Source organism: Nycticebus coucang, chromosome 13 (genome assembly GCF_027406575.1).
Source record: "Nycticebus coucang isolate mNycCou1 chromosome 13, mNycCou1.pri, whole genome shotgun sequence".
Classification (NCBI taxonomy): Eukaryota; Metazoa; Chordata; class Mammalia; order Primates; family Lorisidae; genus Nycticebus; species Nycticebus coucang.
The window spans coordinates 56,483,739-56,506,040 of NC_069792.1; the positions used below are offsets into that span (position 1 = coordinate 56,483,739).

Here is a 22,302-nt window from a genome sequence, read left to right on the forward strand (position 1 = left end):
CACAATAACTAAGAAAATGCCAGGAAGGCTATGTTAACCAGTGTGATAGAAATGTGTCAAGCAGTCTATAAAACCAGTGTATGGTGCCCCATGATCACATTAATGTACACAGCTATGATTTAATAATAAAAAAAGCCACAATAAAATATTACTTCATTTCCAAAAAAAGAAAGAAATAATGTTTTCAAATAAGAGATGGCATTCACAAGAAGAGAATATAATTCTTAAAGGAATAATCGAGAACAAGAAAAATACCTTAGAAATGTTAAATGATAGCCAAAATAAAAATTTAACAGGAAAGTTTCCAGGTAATGAAAACCAGGAACCAGGAAGGTTTCCAGGTAATGAAAACCTACCAGGAAGGTTTGAAAAGTTTCCAGGTAATGAAAACCTTAAGAAGAAAAGAGGATGGGCTGAGTACAATGGCTCACTCCTGTAATCCTGGCACTCTGGGAGGCTGAGGCAGGTAGATTGCTTGAGGTCAGGAGGTAAATGTGTCTTGGTCACTCTCCCTGGCAATGTAGAGCTGAATTTCCTATCAGTATAACTTTCCCAGGATCCATGTATTACTTAACTAGTGGTCTAGTATAACCAAATAAAGAGTTTGGGCTTCAAAAAGAAAGAAAATCAGTAGAGTTTAATGACCAACAATGTTAGGTAAGTGAAGAAGAAAAGTGAGTCTAGAGTAACTTCCAGGAGTTTTCCTTTCTTTATAGTACAATTCATCAAGCCAAGGAATAATGGGAAAAAAATCAGGCTTGCAAAACCATGATGATGCTTTTGGATATGTGAAACTTAATTCCTTACTAGGAAGGACACTGAGATAGCTTTAGATGTCAATTAATCAGAAATAAGGATGTGGAAATCTGAAGAGAAGACTGGACTAGATACAGATTTGAAATCAACATTATACAGGTGACAGTTGGAAGTATGGGGATCATTCGTGAAGGCTATTGAGAGCGAGAAGGTTAAAGAGAAAACCCTAATGTGTATCAAGATTTAAGAAACAGCAAAAGAAGAAAGGATTCTCAAAAAGATTGGGAAACAAGTTGTGGCGCCTGTGGCTCAGTGAGTGGGGCACCGGCCCCATATGCCGAGGGTGGCGGGTTCAAACCCAGCCCCGGCCAAACGGCAACAAAAAAATAGCCAGGCATTGTGGCGGGCGCCTGTGGTCCCAGCTGGTGGGGAGGCTGAGGCAGGAGAATCACGTAAGCCCAAGAGTTGGAGGTTGCTGTGAGCCGTGTGACGCCACGGCACTCTACCCGTGGGCGGTACAGTGAGACTCTGTCTCTACAGAAAAAAAAAAAAAAAAAAAAAACACTATACTCTAAATGTAATGTATATATATTATACATTTTTCTTAAAAAAAAAACTTACAGACACATTGTTAATTATAACCGTATAAAATACTGGAAGCTGAACTGACCATGCTTCTAAAGAATAAAACAACTTATTTTTAATGTTTTCTTATTTTAAAAGGGGAGGGGGAAGTAAGAACATATTGCAAATGAAAATTCCATAAGCATTTATAAAAAGTTTATTATACTGATTTACTTTTCAGTAGGTCGAAGTTCGTGGATAACTGCTAAGAGCTTTAACAGCACCTGTAGTTTTCCTGACTCCATTTCAGTAAACTGGAGAGGGTTGTAATCAGCCGGAAACACATTTAACAAACCTTCATATAGATTCCTTTCGTCATTTTCATCACAAGTTGAGCTACATTCTTTTTCCTATTCAAAATAATGATTGTTAATACTAGCTCATGTTTGTTTTTCTAATCAGGAGAAAAAATGCTAAAATTGGAGAGAGAAAAAGATAAAAATTAATAGCTATCTGAAAAGTCAAAGCTAACTGCTACGTAAATCTTTACAGGTCACAATTTGATCATTTTTTAAAAGACTAACATGTATTCTGTTTCTTACAGAGCAGTTCTAACACAGTCTCCTAATGTCTGCTACATTCACCCTACAAGTGCGGCATTATACGTGTGTAACTATGGGGTTTGCAGCCTGAGCAAGAGCGAGACTCCATCTCTAAAAAATAGCCAGGCATTGTGATGGGCACCTGTAGTCCCAGCTACTCGGGAGCCTGAGGCAAGAGAATCGCTTGAGCCCAAGAGTTTGAGGTTGCTATGAGCTGTGATGCCATGGCAATCTACCCAGGGCAACAGAGAAAGAGACTATCTCAAATAGAAAAGAAATTACACCCAGAGTGCCTACCTCTCCTTCCATCTCCTCTGCTCTGCCATCCCTAAGAGAGCAAGACCAACCCCTTTTCTTCCTCCTCAGCCTCCTTAATGTGAAGACCTTCATCATGACGTACTTCCACTTATTTATTTTTTTTTTTCTTTTAGAATATAAAAGTAAAGGGCGGTGCCTGTGGCTCAGTGAGTAGGGCACCAGCCCCATTTACCAAGGTTGGCGGGTTTGAAACCAGCCCTGGCTAAACTGCAACAAAAAAAAAAACAGCCGGGTGTTGTGGCAGGTGCCTGTCATCCCAGCTACTTGGGAGGCTGAGGCAAGAGAATTGCGTAAGCCCAAGAGCTGGAGGTTGCTGTGAGCTATGACACCACAGCACTCGTCTGAGGGCAACAAAGTGAGTCTCTGTCTCTCTCTTATTTTTAATTTTTACATATATATGTGTTTATTAGGTTTCCATTTTTTGCTTTCACAAAATGAAAAAAATAATAATATAAAAGTTTATTTTAGAGCGGTGCCTGTGGCTCAAAGGGGTAGGGCGCCAGCCCCATATGCCGGAGGTGGCGGGTTCAAATCCAGCCCCGACCAAAAAAAAAGTTTATTTTATATTAGTGAAAGTGAAGAGAATGGGAGGAAGAGATAAGAAAGAGAGAGAAGAAAGCAGAGAACGGGGAGGAAAAAAGGAAGATGAGGGGGAGAAAAGGATTCTTCCACTTACTGAACAATAAAAAAAATTGTGATTCTTGTGATTTTCCTTTTCCTTTTTTTTTGTTAGAGACAGGCTCTCACTTTTGCTTAAGCTGGTCTCAAACTCCTGAGCTAAGCAATCCACCTGCCTTGGCGTCCCAGAGTGTTAATATTACAGGTGTAAGCCACTGCACCCAGCCCTTATGATAATACATAATAACATTTTTTCTATAGCCTACTCTAAAGTAAGAATACAATATGTAATACATATGATATACAAAATATATATTAATCAATACTTTTGCTATTGGTGAGGCTTCTGGTCAACAGTAGGACATTAGCAAAGTTTTGGGTAAGTCAAAGTTTAACATGAATTTTCAACTGCACAACTGCCTTACATTATTCAAGGATCAGAGGTACTTTTTTATATTTCCCTAATTTTTTCATGTTATGCTGCATTCCCTCTTTAGTAACACTGGAAACACCTTAACGGCAGTTAATCTCTAGTGTAAAATGCTGAACACAAAATATTTTAAATTGCCAAAATATAGCAATACTTAGAAAAAGGTCACTCAATTAAAAATACTAGAAACTGGCAGTGCCTGTGGATCAGTGAGTAGGGTGCCAGTCCCATATACCAAGGGTGGTGGATTTGAACCCAACCCCAGCCACACTGCAACAAAAAAACAGCCAGGCATTGTGTCGGGCACCTGTGGTCCTGGCTGCTTGGAAGGCTGAGGCAGGAGAATCGCCTGAACCCAAGAGCTGGAGGCTGCTGTAAGCTGTGATGCCACGGCACTTTACCAAGGGTGACAAAGTCAGGCTCTGTCTCTAAAAATAAAGAAAGAAAGAAAAATACTAGGAACCATAAGATATTAATATCATTACGACATATATGAGGAAAGAGATGGTTGCTCCCTGCTTTGGGTTAGGTCTGCTAAAATGACTACAACTTAGAAAGGTCATCAAAGGACAATAACCAGGGTCGAGTCCACAGCTTTTCATGTTCGTAAACTTGAATATGCTTAAGTTGGGCCGAAGTCTAAAATGAAATTCAGATATATTTCATATACATTTTACCAAGGTAATTTTATATAAAATTTTTTTTTTGAGACAGAGTCTCACTATGTTGCTCTGGGTAGAGTGCCATGGTGTCACACCTCACAGCAACCTCAAACTCTTGCCTCAGCCTCCCTAGTAGCTGGGACTACAGGCGCCCACCACAACGCCCGGCTATTTGTTGTTATTGTTGTTGTTGTCATTGTTGTTTGGCAGGCCCAGGCTTGAACCCGCCAGCCCTGGTGTATGTGGCTGGCACCCTAACACTCAGCTCTGGATGCCGAGCCTTTATTTAACATTTTTAATAACTCTATCCATGAAACAAAGTTCATATAAACTGAACCTTTAGAAAGCAAAGGTGTCAGGTTTGAAATTTCCCATTATGGCATCATGTCAACACTCAAAAAGTTTTCAATTTTGAAACATTTAAAATTTCAGATTTCCAGATTAGAGATGCTCAACCTATATGTGATTAAGTGCTTAATAGCTGTTAGCTAATAATAATATTATTATTAATGCCAAAATGTGATTTTCTCTACCTGGTGAGTTTTAAATGATTTTTAGTTTCTTCTTTGTAATTTTCTGAATTTTCCAAATTTTATGCAGTAATCATAAATAAATTTATGATATAAATTTTTATGAATAAATCAAATTTTATAATGAGAAGAAATAAATTATTTGCATGGTTAAATTTCATATTTGTTAGCAGCAAACAAACAAAACTATGCTAACATAAGATAGAAAGGGAAACCATAGCAAAGCATTAGACAAGACACCAAAAGAGCCTGGGGCACAAACCCTAGAATACAGTGCCTCAAATCAATTTCATCCTGGCTGGGTGAGGTGGCTTACACCTGTAATCCTAGCACTCTGGGAGGACAATGCAAAAGGATCCCTTGAGCGGGTGGATGGCCTGAGGTCAGGAGTTTTGAGACCACCCTGTCTCTACTAAAAATAGAAAAATATAAGAAGGTATTGTGGCAGACACCTGTAGTCCTACCTGCTCAGGTGGCTGAGGCAGGAGGATCACTTGAACCCAGGAGTTTGAGATTGCTGTGAGCCAAGCTAATACCATGGCACTCCAGCCTGGGGAAACAGAATGAGACTCTGTCTTGAAAAAAAAAAAAAATGTATCTCATCCTTAGTTTAGCTATAAGAATGCAGATACTCTCTGAAGAGAAAGTGGAAGCCTAGTAAGCTCTATAGCAGAACCAAATTGGAGAGGCTCCAAAGCTTTTCAAAAACCCACAAACACAACCCTATAAATTAGCCTAATCTGCCCTCTTAAATTCACATATCATAAAAACCCTCATCTCACATCCCTGACACAGTCTCACGTATTACATACTTACCTTGACAGAGCTGAACAAAAGGCAAGGGTGATTGCACAGTTTTTTAAGAGCTCCTATACATATTAGATGAGGACTATTTTCCAACCCTTGAAGACAGAACCTGACAGCCTGAGAGTTCAACAGTTTTCGATAAATCTCAATCTGTAGTGCTGTTGGCCAGCAAAAGACCACATTCTCTATTTTAGGTGGAAGATATTTATTTATGACTTCTTGGGTTCTTCTAAGGATAAATAGTCCAGTGAGGCAAGTAAGTTCAGCTGCTCTTCTCTCTCCTAAATTCTTCTCTTCCTATGGAAAAATATAAGACGTAAAAAGAAGTCTTATAGAATAAAAGTTAAAATTTTTGTAGTATATGGAATAAAGCATTTATAATGATAAACCATTTACTAATTGCTTTTCAACAGATTTTTCCTTTTTTTTTAAAGACAGAGTCTACGTCGCTCTCAGTAGAGTGCTGTGGCATCATAGCTCACAGCAACCTCAAACTCTTGGGCTTAAGCGATTCTCTTGCCTCAGCTTCCCAAGTAGCTGGGACTACAGGCACCTGCCACAACGCCCAGCTATTTTTTGGTTGTAGATGTCATTGTTGCTTGGCAGGCCTGCACTGGGTTCGAACCACCAGCTGGTATACATGGCTGCTACCCTAGCCACTGAGCTACAGACGCCTAGCCGCAACAAATTTTTCTTTAACAAAATAAATGAAATACAAGTATAGGGATAGAAAAACCAACCATGATCTCTTTATTTGTTTAGCATAATCATTTAATTAAGTGAAGGCAGTATTCTAAATATTATAAAATAGTGATACCGCCTATAATTAGTGCCATCCTAGAGTCAATGAAATATAGATATACAACATATACACCATAATTTAACCATTTTTGACCCTCTGAAATGTTTTGCCCGGTTAGTTTATCTTCTCTAGCTTGTTTCCAATTTTCTTAACTTTACAACTAAAGTTTTAAACAAATCTCCCATTTCTTTGTAATAAACTCCTAAAAATAGTATTACCAGGCCACAAGATATACACACTCTTAAGACTATTGATACACATTGACAAACTTTCTTCAAAGTTGTACCAATTTACACTCCAACCAGCAGAGGTCCATACTCTCGTCTCTATACCTGCTAACACTATGTAAATCCAAGCGGCCAGCTACTAGGGAGGTTAAGGGAGGAAGATCACTTGAGCCCAGGCATTCAAAGACAGCCTGGGAAACAAAGTGAGATCCCAGCCATAAATAAGTTAACAAATAAAAATAAAAACACCAGTAGAAAAGAACAAAAGTATTTAGTGGTTATCTTGGTTTACTTTTACCAATACTAGAATATCGATATGTGTTTGCTATCATTTATAATCCTTTGTGAAGTACCTGTTCATGAATTTAGAAAAGTCATGAGACTTTACCTCTTTCATGTTTACGTGGATGGAGCTGGAACATATTCTTCTTAGTAAAGTATCTCAAGTATGGAAGAAAAAGTATCAAATGTATTCAGCTCTACTATGAAACTAATTCATGGCTTTCATATGAAAGCTATAACCCAGTTGTAACCTAAGAATATGGGGAAGGGGCAGAGGGAGCGGGGAGGATGGGCGGAGGGAGGGTGATTGGTGGGATTACACCTATGGTGCATCTTACAAGGGTACATGTGAAACTTGTTAAGACAATTATATTCTAACACAATAACTAAGAAAATGCCAGGAAGGCTATGTTAACCAGTGTGATGAAAATATGTCAAACGGTGTATAAAACCAGTGTATGGTGTCCCATGGTTGCATTAATGTACACAGCTATGATTTAATAAAAAAAAAAAAAGAAAGAAAAAAAGATATCATTTTCTAAAATAAGGAATGCAGGAAATGAAGGACTATACGGAAAAACAAAGACTTCACAATATTAATTTTTTGTCAATTAAAATAATAAATTATGGATAATACTACTCTTTTTGTTACAAAACTTATTTATTAAATTATACCTCAGAAGCAGAAGGTTCTCTCGATAAAATGATGGGGTTCTCATATATTCTCCTATAAGAAGACAAAGAGCCTAATATTCCTGGATTTACAAAATCGATTAATGCAAAAAATTCTTGCAGATCATTCTGAACTGGAGTACCTAAAGGTAAGTAAGAAAGAAGAAAGGTCAAGTTTGTGTTTTACGATGACCGGTGTATAGCAGAACTATAATGGAAATTTGGAGAAATTTGTACTCCCTTCCCTAAGAGGAATACGTACAAGCAAATTCTCTAAAACTAAGAACAGGAAAATTAAATTTAAAAAATTAAAAATCACATAACTTTTTAACTATGATTTAACTGTGTATTAAATTCTTATGTAGTATGGCATAGTGGCTAACCTAAGTGCAGGTTCTGAAATGTGGCTGCTCAGGTTCAAATCCTACCTGCATTACTCATTCCCTGAGTAACCCTGAGCAAATTAGTTACACCAGTTAATTATCTGTAAAACAAGGAGAACAGTGGCTTCTAGGAACAAAGTAATCAAATCATATACTATACTAAGAATAGTGCCAGCAACAAAATGACAATGAAGACACAAATTATCAGAACCTCTGGGATGCTGCAAAGGCAGTCCTAACAGGGAAATTTATAGCACTACAAGCCTTCCTCAAGAGAACAGAAACAGAGGAAGTTAACAACTTATTGGGACATCTCAAGCAACTGGAAAAGGAAGAACATTCCAACCCTAAACCCAGTACAAGAAAGAAATAACCAAATTAGAACAGAATTAAATGAAATCGAAAACAAAATAATTATACAACAGATCAATAAATCAAAAAGTTGGTTTTTTGAGGGAGAGAGGCGGAGAAAGATGGCGGCCGAGTAACAGCTTCCTTGCATCTGGGCACCATGAGTCTGGGGAAATAGGACTCCAGGCATCTCTGGCTGTTGGGATCTGCCTATCATCACCCCGGCGAGGATACAGTGAGTCAGCGAGAGACTTCTGGACCCCAACAGGAGGACTAAAACAGCGGAAAACCGGCAACTGGTCGCGTGTGTTCAATCCGTCTAAACCCGCCCGCAACTATAAGTTCAGTAGCAGCGAGACTGCAAACCAGAAAGGCCTTACCTGTGAACTGTTTTGGTGTCTTTGGACTTGGCACTCAGTTGAACTGCCTTGGGGAGAGCCTGAGCGGGAGTGCAGAGAACTTAGGCCATTGTCTAGGGCCCCAGTCTGAGCCGCTGAGCCAGACGGAGCTAATAGTGTTTGGCTGTGGGTCACAGGGAGCCATTCTGAGCCATCTGCCCCAGCAAGCTCCGCCCTCAGGGTAGCACAGCTAGAATCAGGTGGGAGCTGGTAACCCAGCGACCAAGTAGCCTAAGGGCGGGGTCTCAGCCAGCTTCCAGCCCTAACCCTCAGGGGCAGAGGGAGACCAGTTTTGGCAAACTGGGTAAGTGGATAGCCATTTCAGCAGTGATTCCAGTGACAAGCACTTTCCTGGGAAAGCTTCTGCTCAGCAAGTGAACAAGTTCAAAGTGCCTCTTAAGTGGGCTGAGGAGAGATTTAGGGTGTCTACCTGCTGGGGTTTGAGAAACTAGCAGCCTCCAGTCATATCAGAACTGTGATTAACATCTCATACCCCGTGACCACGTGTTGCCCAGACAATATTCAATAACATATACATACTGCTTTGTTTTAGGTTGTGGGTTTTTTTGTTTGTTTGGTTTGTTTTTTTTATTTTGATGTTGTTGATGTTGTTTTCTTGTTTAAGTTCAACCTTTTCCATACAGATCCCTTTTCTTTCTCAATTTTTCTAGTTCAATTATAATTTCCCATTGCTGCCTTTTTCAATAATTAGAACTTCATTTTTGCTAGTGTTTCTACCGCTATTCTTTGGTTTTCCACCCAATTTTATCCCGTAAAGTTTTCTGTTTGCTTGTTTTGGTTTCATTTATAGCATTTTTGTCTTCCTCTCTACTTGGTGGAGGTGGGGTACTGTGTCTGATCACGTTAGCAAAGGGCTGCTGACCTCAAGGGAACCACCCAACTCAGCACCCCCAGAAGGTGGGGTTTTTTTAAGGTTGTGGCAAAGTACCCTACTGTACACCTATATTGCTCTGTCTCCCTCTTTCTGTGCCTCTCTTCTTTTTGTCAATATTCCTTTTAACCACCACATCTCCTTTCTCTATTTTTCTTTGTTTTTCTTATCACTCAATCCTCCTTTCTTTCATCCCTTTTTTGCTCTTCAACCTTCTCACACTTCTGGTCCTGTAACCCTTAGTCCACAGGCACGAGAACTTAAAGAGCAAGAAGAAGTGAAAGTAAAATTAGGGCAAGGAAACAGATAAAAGAAATCACTCATGAGGAAGAATCAGCAGAAAACTCCAGGCAACATGAAGAACCAGTCCAGAACAACCCCGCCAAGGGACCATGAGGTAGCTACTGCAGAGGATTCCACCTATAAAGAAATGTTAGGAATGACAGAAAGGGAATTTAGAATACACATGTTGAAAACAATAAAAGAAATGATGGAAACAATGAAGGAAACTGCTAATAAAGTGGAAAATAACCAAAAGGAAATCCAAAAACAGAATCAAATAAGAGATGAACGATATGAAGAATATAAAAAGGATATAGCAGAGCTGAAGGAACTGAAACAGTCAATTAGGGAACTTAAAGATGCAATGGAAACTATCAGCAACAGGTTAGACCATGCAGAAGAAAGAATTTCAGAGGTAGAAGACAAAGTTTTTGAGATAACTCAGATAGTAAAAGAGGCAGAAAAGAAGAGAGAGAAAGCAGAACGTTCACTGTCAGAATTATGGGACTTTATGAAGCGTTCCAACATACGAGTTACAGGAATCCCAGAAGGGGAAAAAGAATGCCCCAAAGGAATGGAAGCCATACTAGAGAATATTATAAAAGAAAATTTCCCAAATATCACCAAAGATTCTGACACACTGCTTTCAGAGGGATATCGGACCCCAGGTCACCTCAACTCTAACCGAGCTTCTCCAAGACACATTGTGATGAACCTGTCCAAAGTCAAGACCAAAGAAAAGATTCTGCAAGCTGCCAGGAGTAAGCGCCAGTTGACCTACAGGGGAAAACCCATCAGAGTGACCGCAGACTTCTCTAATGAAACTTTCCAAGCAAGAAGACAATGGTCATCTACCTTTAATCTACTTAAACAGAACAACTTTCAGCCCAGAATTCTATACCCTACTAAGCTAAGCTTCAAAATTGACGGAGAAATCAAATCATTTATGGATATACAAACATTGAGGAAATTCGCCACAACAAGACCAGCTCTACAGGAAATACTTCAACCTGTTCTGCACACTGACCACCACAATGGATCAGCAGCAAAGTAAGAACTCAGAAATTAAAGGACAGAACCTAACCTCCACAATGATGAAAAGATAAAACTAAGCAATGGACTCTCACCAAATAAGATCAATACAATACTACCACACTTATCAATTATCTCAATAAATGTTAATGGCTTGAATTCCCCACTGAAGAGACATAGATTGGTTGAATGGATTAAAAAACACAAGCCATCCATTTGCTGTCTGCAAGAAACACACCTGGCTTCAAAAGACAAATTAAAGCTCCGAGTCAAGGGTTGGAAGACAATTTTTCAGGCAAATGGAATTCAGAAGAAAAGAGGAGTTGCAATCTTATTTTCAGATACATGTGGATTTAAAGCAACTAAAGTCTAAAAAGACAAAGATGGTCACTTTATATTGGTCAAGGGAAACATACAACAAGAAGACATTTCAATTCTAAATATCTATGCACCCAATTTAAATGCTCCCAGATTCTCAAAACAGACCTTACTCAGTCTGAGCAATATGATATCTGATAATACCACAATAATAGGGGACTTTAACACTCCTCTTACAGAGCTGGACAGATCCTCTAAACAGAAATTAAACAAAGATATAAGAGATTTAAATGAGACCCTAGAACAACTGTGCTTGATAGACGCATATAGAACACTCCATCCCAAAGATAAAGAATATACATTCTTCTCATCACCCCATGGAACATTCTCCAAAATGATCATATCCTGGGACACAAAACAAATATCAACAGAATCAAAAGAATTGAAATTTTACCTTGTATCTTCTCAGACCATAGGGCACTAAAGGTGGAACTCAACTCTAACAAAAATGCTCGACCTCACCCAAAGGCATAAAAACTAAACAATCTTCTGTTGAATAACAGATGGGTGCAGGAAGAAATAAAACAGGAAATCATTAACTTCCTTGAGCATAACAACAATGAAGACACAAGCTACCAAAACCTGTGGGATACTGCAAAAGCAGTTTTGAGAGGAAAATTCATCGCTTTAGATGCCTACATTAGAAAAACAGAAAAAGAGCGCATCAACAATCTCACAAGAGATCTTATGGAATTGGAAAAAGAACAATCTAAGCCTAAACTCAGTAGAAGAAAAGAAATATCCAAAATTAAATCAGAGATCAATGAAATTGAAAACAAAAGAATCATTCAGAAAATTAATGAAACAAGGAGTTGCTTTTTGAAAAAATAAATAAAATAGATAAACCATTGGCCAGACTAACAAGGAATGGAAAAGTAAAATTTCTAGTAACCTCAATCAGAAATGATAAAGGAGAAATAACAACTGATCCCACAGAGATACAAGAGATCATCTCTGAATACTACCAGAAACTCTATGCCCAGAAATTTGACAATGTGAAGGAAATGGATCAATATTTGGAATCACACCCTCTCCCTAGACTCAGCCAGGAAGAAATAGAGCTCCTGAACAGACCAATTTCAAGCACTGACATTAAAGAAACAATAAAAAATCTTCCAACCAAAAAATGCCCTGGTCCAGATGGCCTCACTCCAGAATTCTATCAAACCTTCAAGGAAGAGCTTATTCCTGTACTGCAGAAATTATTCCAAAAAATTGAGGAAGAAGGAATCTTCCCCAACACATTCTATGAAGCAAACATCACCCTGATACCAAAACCAGGAAAAAACCCAAACAAAAAGGAGAATTTCAGACCAATCTCACTCATGAATATAGATGCAAAAATTCTCAACAAAATCCTAGCCAATAGATTACAGCTTATCATCAAAAAAGTCATTCATCATGATCAAGTAGGCGTCATCCCAGGGATGCAAGGCTGGTTTAACATACGCAAGTCCATAAACGTTATCCACCATATTAACAGAGGCAAAAATAAAGATCACATGATCCTCTCAATAGATGCAGAAAAAGCATTTGATAAAATCCAGCATCCTTTTCTAATTAGAACACTGAAGAGTATAGGGATAGGTGGCACATTTCTGAATCTGATTGAAGCTATCTATGACAAACCCACAGCCAATATTTTACTGAATGGAGTAAAACTGAAAGCTTTTCCTCTTAGAACTGGAACCAGATCAAGGTTGTCCTCTGTCACCTTTACTATTCAACGTAGTGCTGGAAGTTCTAGCCAATACAATTAGGCAAGACAAGGAAATAAAGGGAATCCAAATGGGAGCAGAGGAGGTCAAACTCTCCCTCTTTGCTGATGACATGATCTTATACTTAGAGAATCCCAAAGACTCAACCACAAGACTCCTAGAAGTCATCAAAAAATACAGGAATGTTTCAGGATATAAAATCAATGTCCACAAGTCAGTAGCCTTTGTGCACACCAATAACAGTCAAGATGAGAAGCTAATTAAGGACACAACTCCCTTCACCATAGTTTCAAAGAAAATGAAATACCTAGGAATATACCTAACGAAGGAGGTGAAGGACCTCTATAAAGAAAACTATGAAATCCTCAGAAAGGAAATAGCAGGAGGGGAGACAAGATGGCGGACTGAAGCCAGCTTTCAACAAAGGCTCCCGTCCAGAAGGAGAGTTAAGGGACAGGAATTTAGTAAGTATTCTGGTGGACTTGAGCCTCACCAAGAGAGAAGGCTGAAGAACGCACATCAACACCGCTGAGGCAAGTTGTGATCACAAGGACGCAAACAAAAGCTGAGACATCAAGCCAGAGTAGAAGTTGCAATAGGATCAAACAGAAACCAGCTGAAAACAAGACAGAACCACTTTGCTCCACCACACCAGACAGGGCCCCAGTTTCTCAGGCCACAACACTGTACGGGCCCTCGATAAAACCCCAGGGGAAAAACCAAAGGGAGTAAACCATGGGGCGGAATCAGCGGAAAAACTCTGGTAACATGAATAACCAGAATAGATCAACCCCCCCCAAGAAAAGATACGGCAGATGTGATTGAAGATCCCATTCATAAACAACTGGCTGAGATGTCAGAAGTCGAATTCAGAATTTGGTTTGCAGACAAGATTAATAAAATGGAATTAGGAATTCGAGGAGAAATTCAAAAATTGTCTCAAGAATTGAACGAATTTAAAGACAAAACCACCAAAGACTTAGACACACTGAAACAAGAACTTACAGCCCTCAAAGATATGAAAAATACAGTAGAATCCCACAGTAACAGAATGGAGCAAGCAGAAGAAAGGATTTCTGACATTGAAGATAAAATCTTCGAATGCTCCCAATCTCTCAAAGAGGAAGAGAAATGGAGAGCAAAAATGGATCACTCACTCAGAGAACTCTCATATAATTCGAAAAAAAACAACATAAGGGTTATAGGAATTTCGGAGAACGATGAAGTGGCTGCCAAGGGCACAGAGGCCCTTCTACATGAAATTATGAAAGAAAATTTTCCAGACATGCCTAGAGAATCTGAAATTCAGATAGCAGACAGCTTCAGAACCCCAGCACGATTCAACCCCAATAAGCCATCTCCCAGACATATCATAATTAGCTTCACTAAAGTTAACATGAAAGAGAAGATTCTCAAAGCAGCCCGGCGAAAGAAAACTATAACGTACAAAGGTAAGAATATTAGAATAACTGCAGATCTCTCTGCTGAAACTTTTCAAGCAAGAAGAGGCTGGTCATCAACTTTTAATCTCCTAAAGCAAAAAAACTTTCAGCCCAGGATCTTGTATCCAGCTAAACTGAGTTTCATCTATGATGGAGAAATTAAATACTTCAATGACATTCATATGTTGAAAAAATTTGCCATAAGTAAACCAGCTCTTAAGGATGTTCTCAGACCTATCCTCCACAATGACCAACCCAATCCTATACCACAAAAGTAAACTCACTCAGAAACTTCGGATCAAACGCCAACTTCCACACTGGCGAAAGGATTAAAAATGTCCACTGGACCTTTGAAAAACTCGATACCCAAAATTCCACCAGACTTATCAATACTCTTCATCAATGTGAATGGCTTAAACTGTCCTCTAAAGAGGCATAGGTTAGCTGACTGGATACAAAAACTCAAGCCAGATATTTGTTGCATACAAGAGTCACATCTCAACTTAAAAGACAAATACAGACTCAGGGTGAAAGGATGGTCATCCATATTTCAGGCAAATGGTAATCAGAAAAAAGCAGGTGTTGCAATTTTATTTGCAGATATAGTAGGCTTTAAACCATCAAAAGTAAGGAAGGACAAGAATGGTCACTTCATATTTGTTAAGGGTAATACTCAATATGACGAGATCTCAATTATTAATATCTATGCACCCAACCAGAATGCACCTCAATTTATAAGAGAAACTCTAACAGACATGAGTAACTTGATTTCCTCCAGCTCCATAATCGTTGGCGATTTCAACACTCCCTTGGCAGTGTTGGATCGATCCTCCAGAAAGAAGCTGAGCAAAGAAATCTTAGATTTAAACCTAACCATCCAATATTTAGATTTAGCAGACATCTACAGAACATTTCATCCCAACAAAACTGAATACACATACTTCTCATCAGCCCACGGAACTTACTCCAAAATTGATCACATTTTAGGTCACAAGTCCAACCTCAGTAAATTTAAAGGAATAGAAATTATTCCATGCATCTTCTCGGACCATCATGGAATAAAACTTGAATTGAGTAACAACAGGAATCTGCATACTCATACAAAAACATGGAAGTTAAATAACCTTATGCTGAATGATAGCTGGGTCAGAGATGAGATTAAGAAAGAAATCACCAATTTTTTGGAACAAAACGACAATGAAGACACAAACTATCAGAACATCTGGGACACTGCAAAGGCAGTTCTAAGAGGGAAATTTATAGCACTGCAAGCCTTCGTCAAGAGAACGGAAAGAGAGGAAGTTAACAACTTAATGGGACATCTCACGCAACTGGAAAAGGAAGAACATTCCAACCCCAAAACCAGTAGAAGAAAAGAAATAACCAAAATTAGAGCAGAATTAAATGAAATTGAAAACAAAAGAATAATACAACAGATCAATAAATCAAAAAGCTGGTTTTTTGAAAAGGTCAATAAAATAGATAAACCTCTGGCCAACCTAATATCATCAATCAGAAACAACAAAGACGAAATAACCACAGACTCATCAGAAATCCAAAAAATCCTTAATGAATATTACAAGAAACTTTATTCTCAGAAATATGAAAATCTGAAGGAAATAGACCGATACTTGGAAGCACGCCACCTTCCAAGACTTAACCAGAATCAAGTGGAAATGTTGAACAGACACATATCAAGTTCAGAAATAGCATCAACTATACAAAACCTCCCTAAAAAGAAAAGCCCAGGACCAGATGGTTTCAAGTCAGAATTCTACCAAACCTTTAAAGAGGAATTAGTACCTATATTACTCAACCTGTTCCAAAATGTAGAAAAAGAAGAAAGACTACCCAACACGTTCTATGAAGCAAACATCACCCTGATCCCCAAACCAGGAAAAGACCCAACAAGAAAAGAAAATTATAGACCAATATCACTAATGAATATAGATGCAAAAATATTCAACAAGATCCTAACAAACAGAATCCAGCAACACATCAAACAAATTATACATCATGACCAAGTTGGTTTTATCCCAGGGTCTCAAGGCTGGTTCAATATACGTAAATCTATAAATGTAATTCAGAACATAAACAAATTAAAAAACAAAGACCATATGATTCTCTCAATTGATGCAGAAAAAGCTTTTGATAATATCCAGCATCCCTTCATGATCAGAACACTCAAGAAAATTGGTCTAGAAGGGACTTTTCTTAAACTGATAGAGGTTATCTACAGCAAACCCACAGCCAATATCATATTGAATGGAGTTAAATTGGAATCATTTCCACTCAGATCAGGAACCAGACAAGGCTGCCCATTGTCTCCATTGCTTTTCAACATTGTAATGGAAGTTTTAGCCACAGCAATTAGGGAAGAAAAGACGATCAAGGGTATCCATATAGGGTCAGAAGAGATCAAACTCTCGCTCTTTGCAGATGATATGATTGTGTATCTGGAAAACACTAGGGACTCTACTACAAAACTCCTAGAAGTGATCAAGGAATACAGCAGTGTCTCAGGTTACAAAATCAACATTCATAAATCGGTAGCCTTTATATACACCAACAACAGTCAAATTGAAAAAGCAGTTAAGGACTCTATCCCATTCACAGTAGTGCCAAAGAAGATGAAATATTTGGGAATTTACCTAACAAAAGACGTGAAAGATCTCTATAAAGAGAACTATGAAACTCTAAGAAAAGAAATAGCTGAAAATGTTAACAAATGGAAAAACATACCATGCTCATGGCTAGGAAGAATCAACATTATCAAAATGTCCATACTACCCAAAGCAATATAGAATTTCAACACACTCCCTATTAAAGCTCCACTGTCATATTTTAAAGATCTTGAAAAAACATTACTTCGTTTTATATGGAATCAGAAAAAACCTCGAATAGCCAAGACATTACTCAGAAATAAAAACAAAACAGGAGGAATCACACTACCAGACCTCAGACTTTACTACAAATCGATAGTGATCAAAACAGCATGGTATTGGCACAAACACAGAGAAGTAGATATCTGGAACAGAATAGAGAACCAAGAGATGAATCCAGCTACTTACCGCTATTTGATTTTTGACAAGCCAATTAAAAACATTCAGTGGGGAAAAGATCCCCTATTTAACAAATGGTGCTGGCTGAACTGGCTGGCAACCTGCAGAAGACTGAAATTGGACCCACACCTTTCACCATTAACTAAGATAGACTCTCATTGGATTAAAGATTTAAACTTAAGACATGAAACTATAAAAATACTAGAGGAGAATGCAGGGAAAACCCTTGAAGAAATTGGTCTGGGTGAGTATTTCATGAGGAGAACCCCCCGGGCAATTGAAGCAGCTTCAAAAATACACTACTGGGACTTGATCAAACTAAAAAGCTTCTGCACAGCTAAGAACACAGTAAGCAGAGCAAGCAGACAGCCCTCAGAATGGGAGAAGATATTTGCAGGGTATATCTCTGACAAAGGTTTAATAACCAGAATCCACAGAGAACTCAAACGCATCAGCAAGAAAAAAACAAGGGATCCCATCGCAGGCTGGGCAAGGGATTTGAAGAGAAACTTCTCTGAAGAAGATAGGCGCACGGCCTTCAGACATATGAAAAAATGCTCATCATCTTTAATCATCAGAGAAATGCAAATCAAAACTACTTTGAGATATCATCTAACTCCAATGAGACTAGCCTATATCACAAAACCTCAAGACCAGAGATGTTGGCGTGGATGCGGAGTAAAGGGAACACTTCTTCACTGCTGGTGGGAATGCAAATTAATACATTCCTTTTGGAAAGATATATGGAGAACACTCAGAGATCTTAAAATAGATCTGCCATTCAATCCTGTAATTCCTCTGCTGGGCATATACCCAGAAGACCAAAAATCACAACATAACAAAGATATTTGTACCAGAATGTTTATTGCAGCCCAATTCATAATAGCTAAGTCATGGAAAAAGCCCAAGTGCCCATCGATCCACAAATGGATTAATAAATTGTGGTATATGTATACCATGGAATACTATGCAGCCTTAAAGAAAGATGGAGACTTTACCTCTTTCATGTTTACATGGATGGAGCTGGAACATATTCTTCTTAGTAAAGTATCCCAAGAATGGAAGAAAAAATACCCAATGTACACAGCCCTACTATGAAACTAATTTGGGACTCTCACATGAAAGCTATAACCCAGCTACAACTTAACAATAGGGGGAAGTGGGAAAGGGGAGGGGAGGGTAGAGGGAGGGGAATCGGTGGGATCACACCTGTGGTGCATATTACAGGGGTATTTGCGAAACTTGGTAAATGTAGAATGTAAATGTTTTGGCACAGTAACTGAGATAACGCCGGAAAGGCTATGTTAACCACTGTGATAAAAATGTGTCAAATGGTTTATGAAGTGAGTGTATGATGCCCCATGATCATATCAATGTATACAGTTATGATTTAATAAAAAAAAAAGAAAATAAAATAAATAAAAAGTTTGAGGAAAAAAAAAAAAAGAAAGGAAATAGCAGAGGATATTAACAAATGGAAGAAAGAACATACCATGCTCATGGACAGGAAGAATCAACATTGTTAAAATGTCTATACTTCCCAAAGCAATCTACCTATTCAATGCCATTCCTATCAAAATACCAACATCGTACTTTCAAGATTTGGAAAAAATGATTCTGCGTTTTGTATGGAACCGGAAAAAACCCCGTATAGCTAAGGCAGTTCTTTGTAACAAAAATAAAGCTGGGGGCATCAGCATACCAGATTTTAGTCTGTACTACAAAGCCATAGTGCTCAAGACAGCATGGCACTGGCACAAAAACAGAGACATAGACACTTGGAATCGAATTGAAAACCAAGAAATGAAACTAACATCTTACAACCACCTAATCTTCGATAAACCAAACAAGAACATACCTTGGGGGAAAGACTCCCTATTCAATAAATGGTGTTGGGAGAACTGGATGTCTACATGTAAAAGACTGAAACTGGACCCACACCTTTCCCCAATCACAAAAATTGATTCAAAATGGATAAAAGACTTAAATTTAAGGCATGAAACAATAAAAATCCTCCAAGAAAGCATAGGAAAAACACTGGAAGATATTGGCCTGGGGAAAGACTTCATGAAGAAGACTGCCATGGCAATTGCAACAACAAAAATAAACAAATGGGACTTCATTAAACTGAAAAGCTTCTGTACAGCTAAGGAGACAATAACCAAAGCAAAGAGACAACCTACACAATGGGAAAGGATATTTGCATATTTTCAATCAGACAAAAGCTTGATAACTAGGATCTATAGAGAACTCAAATTAATCCACATGAAAAAAGCCAATAATCCCATATATCAATGGGCAAGAGAAATGAATAGAGCTTTCTCTAAAGATGACAGACGAATGGCTAACAAACACATGAAGAAATGTTCATCATCTCTATATATTAGAGAAATGCAAATCAAAACAACCCTGAGATATCATCTAACCCCAGTGAGAATGGCCCACATCACAAAATCTCAAAACTGCAGATGCTGGCGTGGATGTGGAGAGAAGGGAACACTTTTACACTGCTGGTGGGACTGCAAACTAGTACAACCTTTCTGGAAGGAAGTATGGAGAAACCTCAAAGCACTCAAGGTAGACCTCCCATTTGATCCTGCAATCCCATTACTGGGCATCTACCCAGAAGGAAAAAAATCCTTTTATCATAAGGACACTTGCACTAGACTGTTTATTGCAGCTCAATTTACAATCGCCAAAATGTGGAAACAGCCTAATTACCCACCAACCCAAGAATGGATTAACAAGCTGTGGTATATGTATACCATGGAATACTATTCAGCCATTAAAAAAAATGGAGACTTTACATCCTTCATATTAACCTGGATGGAAGTGGAAGACATTATTCTTAGTAAAGCATCACAAGAATGGAGAAGCATGAATCCTATGTACTCAATTTTGATATGAGGACAATTAATGACAATTAAGGTTGGGGGGGGGAGCAGACAGAGGGATGGAGGGAGTGGGGTGGGGCCTTGGTGTGTGTCACACTTTATTGGGGGCAAGACATGATTGCAAGAGGGACTTTACCTAACAATTGCAATCAGTGTAACCTGGCTTATTGTACCCTCAATGAATCCCCAACAATAAAAAAAAAAAAAAAAAGTTGGTTTTTTGAAAAAGTCAATAAAATAGATAAACCTTTGGCCAACCTAATCAGGAAAAAAAAGAGTAAAATCTCTAATCTCATCAATCAGAAACAACAAAGACGAAATAACAACTGACTCCTCAGAAATTCAAAAAATCCTTAATGAATATTACAAGAAACTTTATTCTCAGAAATATGAAAATCTGAAGGAAATTGAGCAATACTTGGAAGCACATCACCTTCCAAAACTTAGCCAGAATCAAGTGGAAATGTTGAACAGGCCTATATCAAGTTCTGAAATAGCATCAACCATACAAAACCTCCCTAAAAAGAAAAGCCCGGGACCAGATGGTTTCACGTCTGAATTCTACCAAACCTTTAAAGAGGAATTAGTACCTATATTACTCAACCTGTTCCAAAAGGTAGAAAAAGAAGGAAGACTACCCAACACGTTCTATGAAGCAAACATCACCCTGATCCCCAAACCAGGAAAAGACCCAACAAGAAAAGAAAATTATAGACCAATATCCCTAATGAATATAGATGCAAAAATATTCAACAAGATCCTAACAAACAGAATCCAGCAACACATCAAACAAATTATACATCATGAGCAAGTCAGTTTTATCCCAGGATCTCAAGTCTGGTTCAATATACGTAAATCTATAAATGTAATCCAGCACATTAACAAATTAAAAAACAAAGACCATATGATTCTCTCAATTGATGCAGAAAAAGCTTTTGATAATATCCAGCATCCCTTCATGATCAGAACACTTAAGAAATTGGTATAGAAGGGACATTTCTTCAACTGATAGAGGCCATCTACAGCAAACCCACAGCCAATATCATATTGAATGGAAATGTTAGCATATTTCTAAGATTATAATAGTGTCAAAAGAACAGTAAACAGTACAGTAAAACAGTATAATTTCAAATGACTTTCAAATAACAGACCAAAAGAAATTATCTGAAGATATGAATAGTATAAAAAGTAAATAAAAATGTATTTATTTCATTAATATAGTTAACATGAATTTTGGGTCAAGGAGTTTAATGATCATCTCCCCAAAATTAATGGGTTCCCCCCCAGGTTGGACCAGCACTTGCTAACTTTTTCAATTTAACACATCAAGTCAGTTCTAAATTTTGAGACATATCATCCAAAGAGTTAGGAAAAATATATTTATGTTGGTATGTATTTTGCTTTTGTTTTGTTTTATTTTGTTAAGCAGGCCTGGGCCAGGTTCAAACCTGCCACCGCTGGTGCACAGGATCAGCACTCTAACCACTGAAGTACAGGTGCCCAGCTGGTATGTATTTTGTTAAGCTTCTTAAAGTATATCCATGGTGATGATGAAAAGAGAGGGAGAACAGAAAAGGAAAGAAGGAAAAAGGGGAAAGAAAGGAAAAGGATCATTTTCCTTGGCTTCTAGACATTTATCCCACCCCAGATGATTAATCAAGTCAATCATGATAATTCTATCCCCTTTGTCAATAACTGATGCAGGCAAAAGTTTGTGCCATTGAGACAGTAATCTAGACACATGTGATTTACAGAGTGCTCTCAGGAAGAGGGAATAATGGAATCAGAAAATGGCAGGGGAATAGACTAAGCAAAAATGGTCTCAGCTTAAGGTAAATTATACAGAGCTCCACAGCATAAATTATACCATAAAGTTGGTCCTAAAATTACCCTGAAGTAAGGGGGGGCTGGCATTTGTTGCATACCCTGTATCAGACAATCATTGACAACAAGCCATAAAGGAGAAAGGCAGTTCTCATTCAATCGTGGATAATTCTCCAAAAAAGGACGGGGCTATGAGTTATCTGATCTATAGACCCAGCAGCCAAAGGATGGGCATAATATTCCAGAAAAGGAGAGGGTTCCATCAGTAGCATGTGAGCCATCCTGGCCAATGAAACAGGAAAAGTCATCAGAGAGGAGCTTCTGGGAAAGTTTTCTCACTCTGAAAGACAGGGAAACTAGAAGAACTGGTCTGGTT

The 22,302-nt window shown here is 38.2% G+C and overlaps 1 protein-coding gene across 1 annotated transcript in view; it reads right to left on the reverse strand.

The window, feature by feature from the left end:
* The window catches only part of RAD54B (RAD54 homolog B), a 130,588-nt gene that overhangs the window by 7,888 nt on the left and 100,398 nt on the right, over positions 1-22,302 (reverse strand). Inside the window, exons 9-11 of the mRNA XM_053558636.1 lie at positions 7,274-7,413; positions 5,297-5,584; positions 1,555-1,730 (exon numbers count right to left, since the gene is read on the reverse strand). Of these exons, the coding sequence (XP_053414611.1) occupies positions 1,555-1,730; positions 5,297-5,584; positions 7,274-7,413 (604 nt within the window). The remainder of the gene's footprint in view (positions 1-1,554; positions 1,731-5,296; positions 5,585-7,273; positions 7,414-22,302) is intronic.